Source organism: Leptonychotes weddellii, chromosome 1 (assembly GCF_054177405.1).
Source record: "Leptonychotes weddellii isolate Sample4059 chromosome 1, ASM5417740v2, whole genome shotgun sequence".
NCBI lineage: Eukaryota > Metazoa > Chordata > Mammalia > Carnivora > Phocidae > Leptonychotes > Leptonychotes weddellii.
This window is the reverse complement of record NC_138369.1, coordinates 14,748,148-14,760,648: the sequence shown is the minus strand read 5'-3', so window position 1 is coordinate 14,760,648 and position 12,501 is coordinate 14,748,148. Positions and strand designations below refer to the sequence as shown.

Genomic DNA, 12,501 nt, shown 5'->3' with positions numbered 1-12,501 from the left:
GGGGGGGGGAGGTTCGCCTCTGGGTGGGAGCCTCTGGGTGGATAAGAGATTCTCTGAATACAGAACATGCCTGGCTGGTGCAAACTTTCCTGTCAGGTGAGAGCTTTCCCTCTGGGAGAAAGAGCACCTGGTAGTAGGAGCTCTGGAGGGGAAATCTTCCCACTTCAGGTGGGAGCTTGCCTTTCCAGGTGAGACCCCTTTCTCCAGGTGAGAGCCATTCCCTGGCTTTCCCAGATTAAGCCTGAGTTTGTCCACAGCCTGGATCCCCAGGCTGGAGGCCCAGGGGCAAACTTAGCCCCAATACTTTCCTTCCCTTAGAGGGGAGTCACTCTAAAGAGGAACCTGCCTGAAGGACTGGACCCCTGATTGCTGGGTCCCTTGTGCGAGTTCTCAGACAGCCAGCACTGAGCTCCTGGGGCAGCTGGATGAGGACTCAGAGACTGGACAGGGATTGTCCAGGGGAGGGGCTGGGGGGGACAGTCAGCCTGGGATGGGGACTGATAGAACACTCACAGGGGGGGCAGCTATACCTGGGTTGGAGGTATGGATTATATTTATCTTGCCATCCCTTCATAGGGGACTTTGGCCCACCGAGAGACTTCCTAGCCAAAGTTCAGGGATTTCCACTGGCTGGGCATGGGTCCAGCTCTCAGCTACCTAGATCTCAAGGCCTAGAAAAGTCAAGTGGGTGACTCTGATCCCAGGTGGAAGCATGGGGGAGGTTGGGCCAGGGGTACACTCACTGTGACTCTGGTCTCGCCACCCCAGACAGAGGGACACACAGGCACTGTTGCCTGTGACACAGGCCATGGAGCTGAGAAAGCGAGACTACCATGTGGAGCGGCCACTGATGAACCAGGAACAGTTGGAGGAGCTGGGGTGCTGGACCTCAGCAACCACGACCTACCAATGGCGAACCTGGTTTCAGTAAGGTGGAGGGTGGGGGTCTGGGGGCGCTGGCAGGACTTAGGTAGACCCTGTCCCCAATGCCTACTGTTGTGTCCCCAGGTGCTCCCGTGCTCGGGCCCGAGCCCTTCTGTTCCAGCACCTCCCGGTTTTGGCCTGGCTACCCCGGTATCCCTTGCGTGACTGGCTCCTGGGCGACTCGTTGGCTGGCCTGAGTGTGGCCATTATGCAGCTACCACAGGGTGAGCCATACCTGACCTGGAGGCTGTACCCTCAATCCTTGGGGGGCGATCTGCAATCCTTCAAGGCCCCGGCCCGGAAGCCCTGTGGGCTTGTGCACCCCCCATAATCTGAAGCTATGAGCGCTGCCCCTGGAACTATGGCCCATGACCTAGGGTTGGGATTCCCTCATCCTTTCCAAGGCCCCGGCCTCCAAGCCTCCATTGCTACCATTCCACTTCCAGGCCTAGCCTATGCCCTCCTGGCTGGACTGCCCCCCGTGTTTGGCCTCTACAGCTCTTTCTATCCTGTCTTTATCTACTTCCTGTTCGGCACTTCCCGGCACATCTCCGTGGGTGAGTGGAGCCAGGCTCAGCCTTGCAGGAGGATGTCCACCTTCCCCCAGGGAGGACAGGGCGAGGGAGGGCCGAGCGGGGCAAGGGAACTTAGGGAAGGGGACAGCACTGGTGCTGGGTCCAAGGTCATTTCCAGGCAGGACTAGGCCTCTGACGGTGGGGCCACAGATTCAGGATAACTCCAGGCCCTGGCTCCAGGAGGATGTGGGTGAGGCAACTTGAAGGGCCCAGAACTTGGCAGAGTCCTGACCAGCCTGAGGCAGGCCGTGCCCCCTTTCCCCATCTCACCTTCTACAAGGGGTGTGATTCTCAGCCGATAGACATGGGTGGGGCAGGGTAGGTGAGGCGGGCCGGCATTTCTGGCCTCCCTCAAGAGTCCCTGAGTTCAGGGTTCACACGTGATCACCAGCACTGCTTCTCTATGCCTGATGTAGTCTGAAGATACTTGTCTAGAACCAGCTATCTCCTGACCTCTCCCCTTAAGGGTAGGGCAGTGTCCTCTCCCCTGCAGACCTGCCCTGACCTACCTCTGCAGGCACCTTTGCTGTCATGTCTGTGATGGTGGGCAGTGTGACAGAATCCTTGGCCCCGAATGAGAACTTCCTGCAGGGTGTGAACTCCACCGTCGATGAGGTGGCCAGAGATGCCGTGCGGGTGCAGCTGGCCTCCACGCTCAGCGTCCTGGTCGGACTCTTCCAGGTGCGGAGCAGGCAGGAGGATGTGCCCCCCACCCCTCACCCCACCACTGCCAGTTCCCCCGAGGGTCTGCCCATCACCGCCCTCCTCCTCCCCCTGGCTGCTCCCTCGTGTCCCTTGGATTCCACCTGCCCCGGGCTCTGCTGTAGCCACCCTGACGACCCCGACCCTCGTGTCCCCTGACTGCCCCTGGCCACCCCACAGGTGGGGCTGGGCCTGGTCCGCTTCGGCTTTGTGGTCACCTACCTGTCGGAGCCCCTGGTCCGCGGCTATACGACGGCCGCGTCTGTGCAGGTCTTCGTCTCGCAGCTCAAGTATGTGTTTGGCCTCCAACTGAGCAGCTGCTCGGGGCCGCTGTCCCTCATCTATGTGAGTGAGGGCGGGAGGAGGGACGGGCGGGGTGCGCCCCACAACCTTGAGTGCTACCCGTGACCCTGCCTCCCCTCAGACAGTGGTGGACGTCTGCTCGAAGCTGCCCCAGAGTGTGGTGGGCACGGTGGTCACTGCGTTGGTGGCAGGGGTGGTGCTGGTGCTGGTGAAACTGCTCAATGACAAGCTGCACCGATATCTGCCCATGCCGATCCCTGGGGAGCTGCTAACGGTTCGGAATCTGCGGGGCCGGGGGGAGGGGCAGGGGAGGATACATCCCTGCTGGCGGGCGCCCCCCAGGATTTAAAGACCAGCTGGAGTGGGCACCAGGGAGAGTTCCTGGGGACGGGGTGTGACCACAGCAGGAAGGTCCCATGTTAGTACCTTCCGGACCCTGATAGCATCTCCACTTTCCCCAAAGGGTGGTGTGTTTTACCCTGTTGCCCACTTCTCCCCACCCCCCCGGAAGGCTTTGCTTCACCCCTCGTGGGGCTCCACCCCCGACCCTATGGTCTGTTTCCCACAGTGGTTTCTCCAGCCCCTTGATGATGCCAGCGCCACTCCCCTGACTCTGTCCTCTCTCCCCAGCTCATCGGGGCCACAGGCATCTCCTACGGTGTGGGCCTAAAGGCCAGATTTGGGGTGGATGTCGTGGGTGACATCCCTGCAGGGTGAGCTCTGGCCCCTGTCCGGTCGGGGAGGGCTGGGGGCCCAGGGCCAGCTCCTTCCTTTGGCCTCACAGATGCCTCTCGCAGGCTGTTGCCCCCAGCGGCCCCCAGCCCCCAGCTGTTCGCCAGCCTGGTGGGATATGCCTTCACCATCGCTGTGGTTGGTTTTGCCATTGCCATCTCCCTGGGGAAGATCTTCGCCCTGAGGCACGGCTACCGGGTGGACAGCAACCAGGTCTGGGGGTGGGATACAGGGGTCGCTGGGTATAGAGAGACCCCAGGGCCTGGGGGCGGGGGGTGTGGAGTATCAGGTGGGACATAGGGAAACCGCAAACAGATGTGCTGGGGCCGTGCAGGGGACTGAGGATGGGAGAGCAAGGCATTTGGGACAGCAGCAGCCAAGTCTGGGGGCTGTTGAGTGTGGATGGAGGTTGGGGACACCTAGGCCTGGACATAGTGGCCCAGGCACCAGACACTACATACCTGCACTTTTTCTCCACCAGGAGCTGGTGGCTCTTGGCCTCAGTAACCTCATTGGGGGCATCTTCCAGTGCTTCCCCGTGAGCTGCTCCATGTCCCGCAGTCTGGTACAGGAGAGTGCCGGGGGCAACACACAGGTGGGCTTCGGGCGTGGGTGGGCATCTGTGCACGCGCACACACACCACGTTGGCTGGGCGATCCCACCCCGCTCCTCCCTCCACCCCCCACAGGTGGCTGGAGCTGTCTCCTCCCTCTTCATCCTCATTATCATCGTCAAACTTGGGGAGCTCTTCAGAGACCTGCCCAAGGTGAGTGGCCACATCCACCCAGCCGGGCTTGAGGGACTTGGCCAGGCCAGAGGCTCCGGTCAGTCAGGTCCTAGGGGAGGGGCAGGAATACAAGGTCATGCATGACCTCTTTGTCAAGGTTCAGCTCTTTAGGGTGAGATTTGGAGTCAAGGGTCAGGGATTAGAACCCTTCAGGGTCGGATCCAAGTTGTTTGGCTCGGGGTGGTCGTTAGCGTCATGCGGGGTGATGCCAGCATGGGTCTGGCTCCTGCCCCGGTGGTCAGGCTTGTCAGCATCTGGGCACCTCGCAGCAGCCCCTGCTGACACGCCCTCTCCTCATCCAGGCAGTCCTGGCAGCTGCCATTATCGTGAATTTGAAGGGCATGTTGAAGCAGTTCAGCGACATACGTTCCCTCTGGAAGTCTAATCGAATGGATCTGGTGAGAGGCCTGGGAGCCCAGGGGTGGGTCTGGGGGCCCCTGTCCTGCTGCCCGCTGTCTTGCTGCTGAACCCACACGGCCTTTCTCCTGACCTCCTGGCCTCCTGGCCTCCTGAGTTCTTAGTCTCACTCATCCCTCCTTTCTCCCTGATGCCCCCAGGGCCCCTGCTTTGCTCCCCTGGCAGGTCAGCACTCTGGGCGGAGTTTCATTTTTCTCCCACTCCCCTAGCCATGTTACCCTTCTACTTTTAGCTCATCTGGCTGGTGACCTTTGTGGCCACCATCCTGCTGAACCTGGACATCGGCCTGGCAATCTCAGTCGTCTTCTCCCTGCTGCTCGTGGTGGTCCGCACACAGCTGTGAGTCTCCCCTTTCGGTGCCCCCATCCCAGTTGGTGAGGGGGTGAGGGCCACTCTGGCTCCCTCCAGCTTTCCCGCATCTCAGGGGTAACCCTAGGCTCCCTGGTACCCCCTCATGGCCCCCTCCTCACACACTCTCCTTCACAGGCCCCGCTACTCTGTCTTGGGGCAGGTGCCGGACACGGACATTTACCAAGATGTGGCTGAGTACTCAGAGGTGGGTGGGAGGGGCTGGGCAGGAGGAAGGCCTGGTGGGGTGGGACAGAGGCAGGATGAGCCTTTGTTAGTCCTTTCTATACCCGGCAAAGACCCTGGGGGCTGAGAGTGCTTTGGTCCTGGGAGCTTCAAGGGAGGAATTTGGGTCTGTGACTCAAAAGCTACGAAAGGACAGAGGAGCAGTGGACAGAGAGGGACTGAGGAGCCTGGAGAGGGGTCTGTCTTGGAGCCAGCAGTCAAGCCTTATCCTGCCGAGCAGCCTTGGTGCAGGAATGCTGGTGGGGCAGGAGCCCGGGGCACGAGGATGTAGGGGAGGCTGTTTCCTGATCTGATCAGTGGAGTTCCCACATCTCAGTGGTTCATTTACCTCCTGAGAAGCCTCGTGCCTAATAGTGGGGTTCTGGAATAAAACAAGCCCATTCCTGCTGACATGGAGCCTTGGAGTCTGAGTACAGTATAATCAGGCAGAGTAAGGGGAGGGCAGGAGGTGGAGCAGCTCAGCAGGCTGGAAAGGGAGGTGGGGGGCACATTATGCAGGCCCGAGTGCCGAGCAGTGCCACACTTCCTGGGCTGTGCCCTGGATGGAGTGGGAGCTGGGGAGGGTCTCTCTGTGCGCGGGCAGGAAACAGACCATAGGGTGGGGGGTGGAGCCCCACGAGGAGGCCTAATACCCTGGCCTGGGTATTGGCAGAAGGGAGGGGAGGTGGGGAGGGAGGGTGCAGGATGCCCTGGAGGAAGCATTGACAGGCCTGGCTGAGGGCCTGGGTGGCAAGGTTGGGGGCTAGGGAGCAGGACGAGGAGTTGGGGTGATATGGCCAAGCTTGTGGCCCAAGATCTTGGGAGAACAGGGGCCGCAGGCTGGGCCCATGCTGGCCGGTGAGCAGAGGCTTGATGATGGGAGCCCTGGGCCACACGGGGAGGAAAGCAGGAGAACACGATACAACCAGGAGAATGGAGGGCTCAGCCACCCAACCTGACCCATCCCCAGGCCAGGGAGGTCCCAGGCGTGAAGGTCTTCCGCTCCTCAGCCACCATGTACTTTGCTAATGCTGAGCTCTACAGCGACGCGCTGAAGCAGAGGGTGAGTCCGGGGGTCCCCAGGGTGAGTGTCAGAGGCTCCCTCACCTCCCCAGAGCATCCACATCCCCTTCCCTGACATTTGCCTCTAGTGCGGTGTGGACGTTGACCACCTCATCTCCCAGAAGAAGAAGCGGCTCAGGAAGCAGGAGCAAAAGCTGAAGCGACTGCAGAAGAGTCTCCAGAAAGAGGCAGGGGCCCCTTCAAGCCAGGTATTCCTGCCCCCTGTCCTGCTGCTGAACCCACATGCTCTTTCTCCTGGCCTCCTGGCCTGAGTTCTTAGCCTCACTCATCCCTCCTTCCTCCCTGATGCCCCCCCCACCCTGCTGGGCCCCTGCTTTGCTCCCCCGGCAGGTCAGCGCTCTGGGCAGAGTTTTGTCCCCCCAACCCCCAAGCCAGTGATAGCATGGACCACCACAGTCCTCTTCCATTTTTGGCTGCTCCTGGAGCTGGTGAAAACCCCACCACCTCCAGCCTGGCAGCCCTGGGTCCTAAGCTTTAGTTTCTGGCCTGCCTAGCTGCCCAAAGCCTGGGGGTGATACCAGACTTGCCTGGTTGGCTGTCCTATGACAGCTGGGAGAACTCTTTCTTGTCCCCCTTCTCCCCGGCCTAGACTGCCGCCTCCGAGGGCACATCTGTTTCCATCCAAGTCAACACCAGCATCAGAGACATGGAGAGCAACAACGTGGAGGACTCCAAGGCTAAGGTGAGGCTGGAGGTGGGAGAGGGGGCAGCCATGAGCTGCAGAGATGTGAGTGGTCCATGCATGTCCTGCAAGGAAAGCCGTGGGTTCGAGGTGGTTGCGCCAGCGGTGGGGGGTGGGGGGATGCGGGTGGTGATGGATCCGATGCCTTCTGGAGAGAGGCCTAGTGATCTGCCATAGATTCTGCTTGTGGCTCTCTGGTCTACCATCCAAAGACGTTGAATTTGTGGAGTCCACAAGATTCATGGGTAGAGAGAAGGGACTGGGGCTATGGGGAAAAATATGGGATCAAAAGGGACGCCAAGCTCAACTAGAGACCCAGGCAGGGTGCCAAGCTGTCTGTGTGTGCTCACGTGTCCCTGGGCCCCCTACCCGCCCCACCCTGGCTGGCTGAGGATGGGGCGCTGTCACCCAGCACCCCACCTTCTTAAGCGTCCCTAGGCCTGAGCTCGGGAGATAACAGCAGTATATGCACGTCTGTGCATGCTCCCTGAGTCTGGGCTTCCTCTCCTGTGCATCCCCATATGTCCCTCCTGTCCCTCCTGTCTTTACATACAAGAGCCTCCTCCATGTCCAGGTTTTCATGTGTCCCCTGCATGTCCCATATATGCAGGTGTTTGCATGCATGCTCCCACATCTGACCCAGTGTGGCCCTTGCCTGTCCGTGTGTGTTCTTTGCCATCACCCCTTCCTGGGCAGCCTTTGCAGGGTGTCTGGTTTCCCAGCAGGCGAGCACAGGGAATGAGCTAGAGGATGCAGCAGCCAGTGGTCAGGAAGATGCTAAGGCCCCAAATGGGTCCACACTGAAGGCCCTGGGCCTGCCTCAGCCACACTTCCACAGCCTTGTCCTGGACCTGGGTGCCCTCTCCTTCGTGGACACTGTGTGCATCAAGAACCTGAAGAACGTAAGGGGCTGGGGCACCCCTAAGAAGAGCCCTGGGAGAGGACAAGGCCCCCTAAGCCTCCTCACCCCGTAACTAGACCCAAGAGCCCCTCTGAGCTCCCTCTCAAAACTCCCTCCCCCACAACCTGCCTGAGTCCTTCCTTGGAGCCCTTGAGCTTCCCTCTGAGCCTGGCCCCCTTTTCTGTTGCAGATTTTCAGCGACTTCCGAGAGATCGAGGTGGAAGTGTATATGGCCGCCTGCCACAGTGCGTGGGGGGTACAGCATGAGTGGTCTGGGAGGGGAGTGGGGCTCTTTCAGCCAAGGAGTCTGCCAAGCAGCACAAGGAAAACTCTTTCTCTGAGACTGGAGGTCAGAGGCGTCTTGGGAGGCAGGGGTCAACGGTCAGGAGTGACTGGAGGTTTTGTTGTCACCTCAGGAGGTAGAGGTCATGGGTGAAATGGGTCAGGGTGTTCTGGTGACTGAGGTTGGGGGTTGGGGTTCCTGGTGGTTCTCTGAGCTAGGGGAGACCTATTCCTTGCCCGCAGCTCCTGTGATCGCCCAGCTTGAGGCTGGGCACTTCTTCGATGCTTCGATCACTAAGCAGCATCTCTTTGCCTCTGTCCACGATGCTGTCCTCTTTGCCCTCCAACACCCGAGGCCCAGCCCTGCCAGCTCTGTTTTGGTGAGCTGGCCTCTGGCTCACAGAGCTGTTTTTGTTTGTCTACTGCTTGTCCCTATCCTGACCCCCACCTCCAGGAAGTCCACCCATCCTGAATGGCTCTGCCGCAGTGGACCCACTGCCTTCCCTTCCTGCCTTCAGCTGAAGCTGCTCCCGGGAGCAGGGGTTGCTGTCCGGGGGGAAAGGGTTGATATGTGTTTTTGGAAACTGACTGGAGCCTCCCCTCCTCTGCCCACTCAGATGACCAAACTCTGACCATGCCGCCGCCCTGCCTGAGACTGCTCACCTCTGCAGGTTGTGACCAGGCACTTGTGAGAATCTCCCTGCCCCTGGGCTGCCTCCAGATGTCACCCAGGAGTCCCCTCCGGATACACACACACACACACACACACACACATAACTCAGGGATGGAGGTCCTGGGTCTCCCAAGTTCAGTGCTATAGGCCTGGGCCTGGGATGGGACACTGGAGTCAGACCGGCTGGGTTGGGGGAAGACGCATGTTTTTAGCCCCAAAAATAAAGACCTGTTTGCCTACCACCAGCTTGCTGTGCCTTGGTGTGGGCTTGGTGGGGTGGGCAGTGATCCACAGCCCTGACTCCTGACTCTTCTTATGCTCCAAAGTGGGGGGCTGAAGTCAGAAGTTGGGGGGACGTTTGAGGAGGGCAGAGTCCAGTGAGTGAATAGAGAGCCAGAGGGAGAGTTATGGGGCCCAGAGCCAGGGTGGGGGCACCCCAGGTTCAAGCTCCCCAGCCACGCACAACCCTCAGCGCCTGTGTCTTCAGCTGGAAGACTGTGGAATCAGACCTGCTTCTCAGGAATGGTCCCAGTGAGTGCAGCCCCTGGAGGGTGTAGAGTAAATGCCTGAGCAACCAGCTGGGGGAGCATGGTGTTCACAGGCACTGCTGGTCTGTGTCGAGAAGTAAGAATGCGTAGGATTGACTTACTTGGGAAAAAGCCCATTCATATCATTAGGTCACTTGGGCTGTGCAGGTCACTGCAAGAAGCATGTGCTTGATTTCTACCTTAAACGGTCAGTATCTGGGTGTGTTGCCCAGTGGGCAGCAGTGGGCCTTCCTTCGGGCCAGCTGATGCTCTGAGTGAGTGGGGGTGGGGGGCTAGAATCTTTCTGGGTCTCCTCGGCACCACAGCGGGGATGGTAACCGCATCCATGTCGTGGGTTGCTCCGTGAGTATTAAACGAGGCAGTGCCAAGGAGTGCTTATAACAATGCCAGGCTCCTGTTACCTGCTCAGAACCCATGAGCTCTGCCGTCCACCAGGTAATGACCAGGTGCCCCCCTCTGTGCTGGGCAAGTGGACAGAGGCTGTCCTGCCCTTCAAGTCACCGAGGTGCCCCTTGTCCAGCTCAGTGTTTGGCAGCGGCATCCTGCTCTGTGTTCATGAATCATCGGCGCCCGGCCCCCCCCAGCCAACCACAGCCCAGGAAGTCAGGGCTTTTTAATCTACTCTGACACGCCATGTCCCTGCACCAGAAATGTTGCCTGGCGTGTGGTGTGCTTGGGAAGTACTGGGTGAGTGAAGCTTATGTGCCGGAGTGGAGGCCAGACCCCAAATAAGAAATTGCAGATTATCAGAACTGCTTTGAAGAAAACAAAATGGGGTCACGCAAGAGGGGAGGGACTGTGTTGCCCAACAGGGGCATGGGAGGGAAGCTAAGGGAGCAGGTCACACAAGCCGTGAGAAGTGGAGTGGAGGACTGTGTCCCGCCGTAGGAAACAGCAATTGTGTTCGGGAACACCAGGGAGGCCTGCACGAGGCCAGAGGGCGGCCACGGCACGCAGGACCTCACGGGCCAGCGCGAGCCTTCAGGCTTTATTCAGAGCGTTTGGGGGCCCCACACTTGTGAGGGTTCACCCTGCTGTAATTTGGACTGTGGGGTAGGCTGGGCTTTGGGGACCAGCAAGCAGCTCTATGCTGGACAACAGCCTTAGGAGCTGTGAGGTGTTAGAATTTTAGGGATTGGACGTTATGGGAGGAGGAGGAGGTGGGGGAAGGTATTCTTTCAGTCTTGGGCTGGCTAGGAGATTGGCACCCAGGCTTCAAGCCTGCCACCCCCCTCGGCCCTGGAAGCTCCCCTTCCCCACCCTGCTGTGTTTTCTGGCCAGGCTGCCCCTCATGAAAGGCCATGGACCCAGCTGGAACCTGCTGCCTGCTGCTGGGGGAGGGGTGTTTGCCCGTTGCCGGGCACCCAGGTTCTATCCGGGCATTTGGCGCCGCCATGCTGCTCGCACCGTCCTTCCTGCTCCTGCTGCCCCTGCTGGCCCTGCCAGCCCCCTCCCACGCCTGGTCTCGGCCCCTGTGGTACCAGGTGGGACTGGACCTCCAGCCTTGGGGCTGCCAGCCCAACAGCCTGGAAGGTTGTGGGGGCAGCCTGGGCTGTCCTGGCCACTGGATGGGCCTGGGGATGAGCCGCATCTACCCTGTGGCTGGGGTCACGGTCACCACTACCATGATGCTGATGATGGGCCGAGCAGTGCTTCAGCGACGGCGCTCCCAGGCTTCTAAGTCTGAGGTGAGTGTAGCACGGCTCTGCCCGCCGCAGCTGCCTCCTCCGCTCAGACCCACTGAGGGCCTGGGCCTGGGCCTTGGGTCCCCTCCCCGACTGCTCACACCCTGTGTTCCTACATCTGTCCACACCTGTCAGCCCCTGACCATTGCCTGTGGCCAGTACTCTGTCCCCATCTGTCCACCCGTTTACTCTCCCTATTCCTCATCCAGCCCCTGTGGCCCCCGTGACCACCCCAGCCCACAACAGACCCTCGGTGAGCCTCCATCACCAACTCCCTTCCTGTGCCCTTCTCCCTGGTCTCCTTGCTGCCCCTCACCACACCCCCATTCCGTCCCTCTGCTCTTACTCCTGCCTCTTGGTCCTATCTTCAGCATCCACGGGTGACCACTAACCTCCCTGGACCCTGGAAACGGCGGACCCCAATCTCAGACCGCGCCCTGCTCCTTGGTGTCCTGCACATGCTGGATTCCCTCCTGGTCCATATTGAGAGCCACCTGCAGCGTATATCTACCCAACAGAAGTCCCAAATAAAGGGGACTCCCGCCCAGAGTGGGTGACCCAATATATGCCTCTCTGCCTGGTGGCCAGTCGGGGTGGGGATGGCCTGAGGCTCTGGGCCAGGCTCAGGCCTGTGTGTGTGTCTTCTCCAGGCCTGCCTGGACCCTGTGTCCCCTTTCTACTTCTGTAGCCAGCAGACTTGAGGCCTCCGTGCCCAGGGTGGGTGGGCAGATGGGACTGGCCCACACTGCTCCATTGCCCCTACCCCTCTTCCCTAACTTCTCACCCACAAACGTACCTGTTCCTCGGGGGCCCCAGTGTGGTGGGACAAGACTCGACCATCAGGGCAGACGTGGGTAGTCCATGGAGGTGACAATGGCCGAGTCAGTGAGGGCTCCCAGTTGGTGATGCAGGGGGTCGGGGGTGGTGTGAAGGGTGAGCCCTGGCCACCTTCATCTTTGTGGCAGCCCCAAACATCCTCTGGCACCTGAGTGGCCCCTGCCCTAAGGCCCCTGGAAGTGGAGTGAGGGCTGAACTTCACCCCCTCTTCCCTTCCTTCTGCAGATAACCCAGGTTGAGCAGGTACTGAGGCCTATGCATGTTTAAGGTCTATTTTAGAAAAAGAATATTCTATTCAAAAATAGAAACAGATGCATTCACATCAGGAAAGAAACGAGAGATTACCAGTGTTAAAGAGTTGACCCTACAATGCAAAATCCAGACCAATAATGTGTTTGTGGTGATGTCCTGACATGTTTCTGTAATGCATGTTCTTCTGAACCCCCTGGCTGCAGACTCTGACAACCTCTATATAGGATGACGGGTTTGTCATATGGGGGACATACTCTCTATACAGAAAATTGAAAAATAACTCAGTCTTCCTTCTAACATGGTTGATTGACATTTGTGTTTTAATTTTTGATAGTGTGAGGTGTGCTGGCCTCGTCAGAGTGGAGCAGACATGGACTGACTGTGGGCACCTGAAGAAAGAGTGAGGTGACTAGAGTAGGGGAGAGTGCTCCAGTCAGAATGACAAGCCTAGTGGAGAGGGTGGGGACGGACCTTGGCCTTGTCCGGACACTAGAAGATGGTCAGAATTTCCATGGAAAAGGAGCTCTGAGGAGTAAGAAGGAGCA

At 59.4% G+C, this 12,501-nt stretch overlaps 2 protein-coding genes across 6 annotated transcripts in view; both read left to right on the top strand.

The window, feature by feature from the left end:
- SLC26A6 (solute carrier family 26 member 6) overlaps positions 1–8,876 on the top strand; it is a 9,876-nt gene extending 1,000 nt beyond the window's left edge. For all 5 annotated transcript variants that reach the window (XM_081817159.1, XM_081817151.1, XM_081817169.1 and 2 more), the window contains 20 exons: positions 769–927; positions 1,009–1,148; positions 1,371–1,481; positions 2,017–2,180; positions 2,382–2,546; positions 2,626–2,778; positions 3,135–3,217; positions 3,302–3,449; positions 3,718–3,831; positions 3,925–4,002; positions 4,326–4,421; positions 4,673–4,779; positions 4,927–4,996; positions 5,984–6,076; positions 6,165–6,284; positions 6,686–6,778; positions 7,504–7,680; positions 7,870–7,924; positions 8,205–8,341; positions 8,579–8,876. In XM_081817159.1, the coding sequence (XP_081673285.1) occupies positions 769–927; positions 1,009–1,148; positions 1,371–1,481; positions 2,017–2,180; positions 2,382–2,546; positions 2,626–2,778; positions 3,135–3,217; positions 3,302–3,449; positions 3,718–3,831; positions 3,925–4,002; positions 4,326–4,421; positions 4,673–4,779; positions 4,927–4,996; positions 5,984–6,076; positions 6,165–6,284; positions 6,686–6,778; positions 7,504–7,680; positions 7,870–7,924; positions 8,205–8,341; positions 8,579–8,593 (2,278 nt within the window). In that variant the 3' untranslated portion in view covers positions 8,594–8,876. The remainder of the gene's footprint in view (positions 1–768; positions 928–1,008; positions 1,149–1,370; positions 1,482–2,016; positions 2,181–2,381; positions 2,547–2,625; positions 2,779–3,134; positions 3,218–3,301; positions 3,450–3,717; positions 3,832–3,924; positions 4,003–4,325; positions 4,422–4,672; positions 4,780–4,926; positions 4,997–5,983; positions 6,077–6,164; positions 6,285–6,685; positions 6,779–7,503; positions 7,681–7,869; positions 7,925–8,204; positions 8,342–8,578) is intronic.
- Positions 8,877–9,773: 897 nt separating this feature from the next.
- Positions 9,774–12,253, top strand: TMEM89 (transmembrane protein 89). Its single transcript, XM_006733001.2, has 3 exons — positions 9,774–9,869; positions 10,464–10,870; positions 11,239–12,253. Exons 2-3 carry the CDS (start codon positions 10,484–10,486, stop codon positions 11,422–11,424), a joined length of 573 nt encoding a protein of 190 aa, XP_006733064.2. The 5' UTR covers positions 9,774–9,869; positions 10,464–10,483; the 3' UTR covers positions 11,425–12,253.
- Positions 12,254–12,501: the final 248 nt, after the last annotated feature.

Excerpts from the sequence above, each read along its gene's own strand:
- TMEM89 (XM_006733001.2), top strand. The coding sequence starts at position 10,484 with ATGGACCCAGCTGGAACCTGCTGCCTGCTGCTGGGGGAGGGGTGTTTG. Across the intron at positions 10,871-11,238 it reads CCCAGGCTTCTAAGTCTGAG|CATCCACGGGTGACCACTAA; the intron begins GTGAGTGTAGCA and ends TCCTATCTTCAG.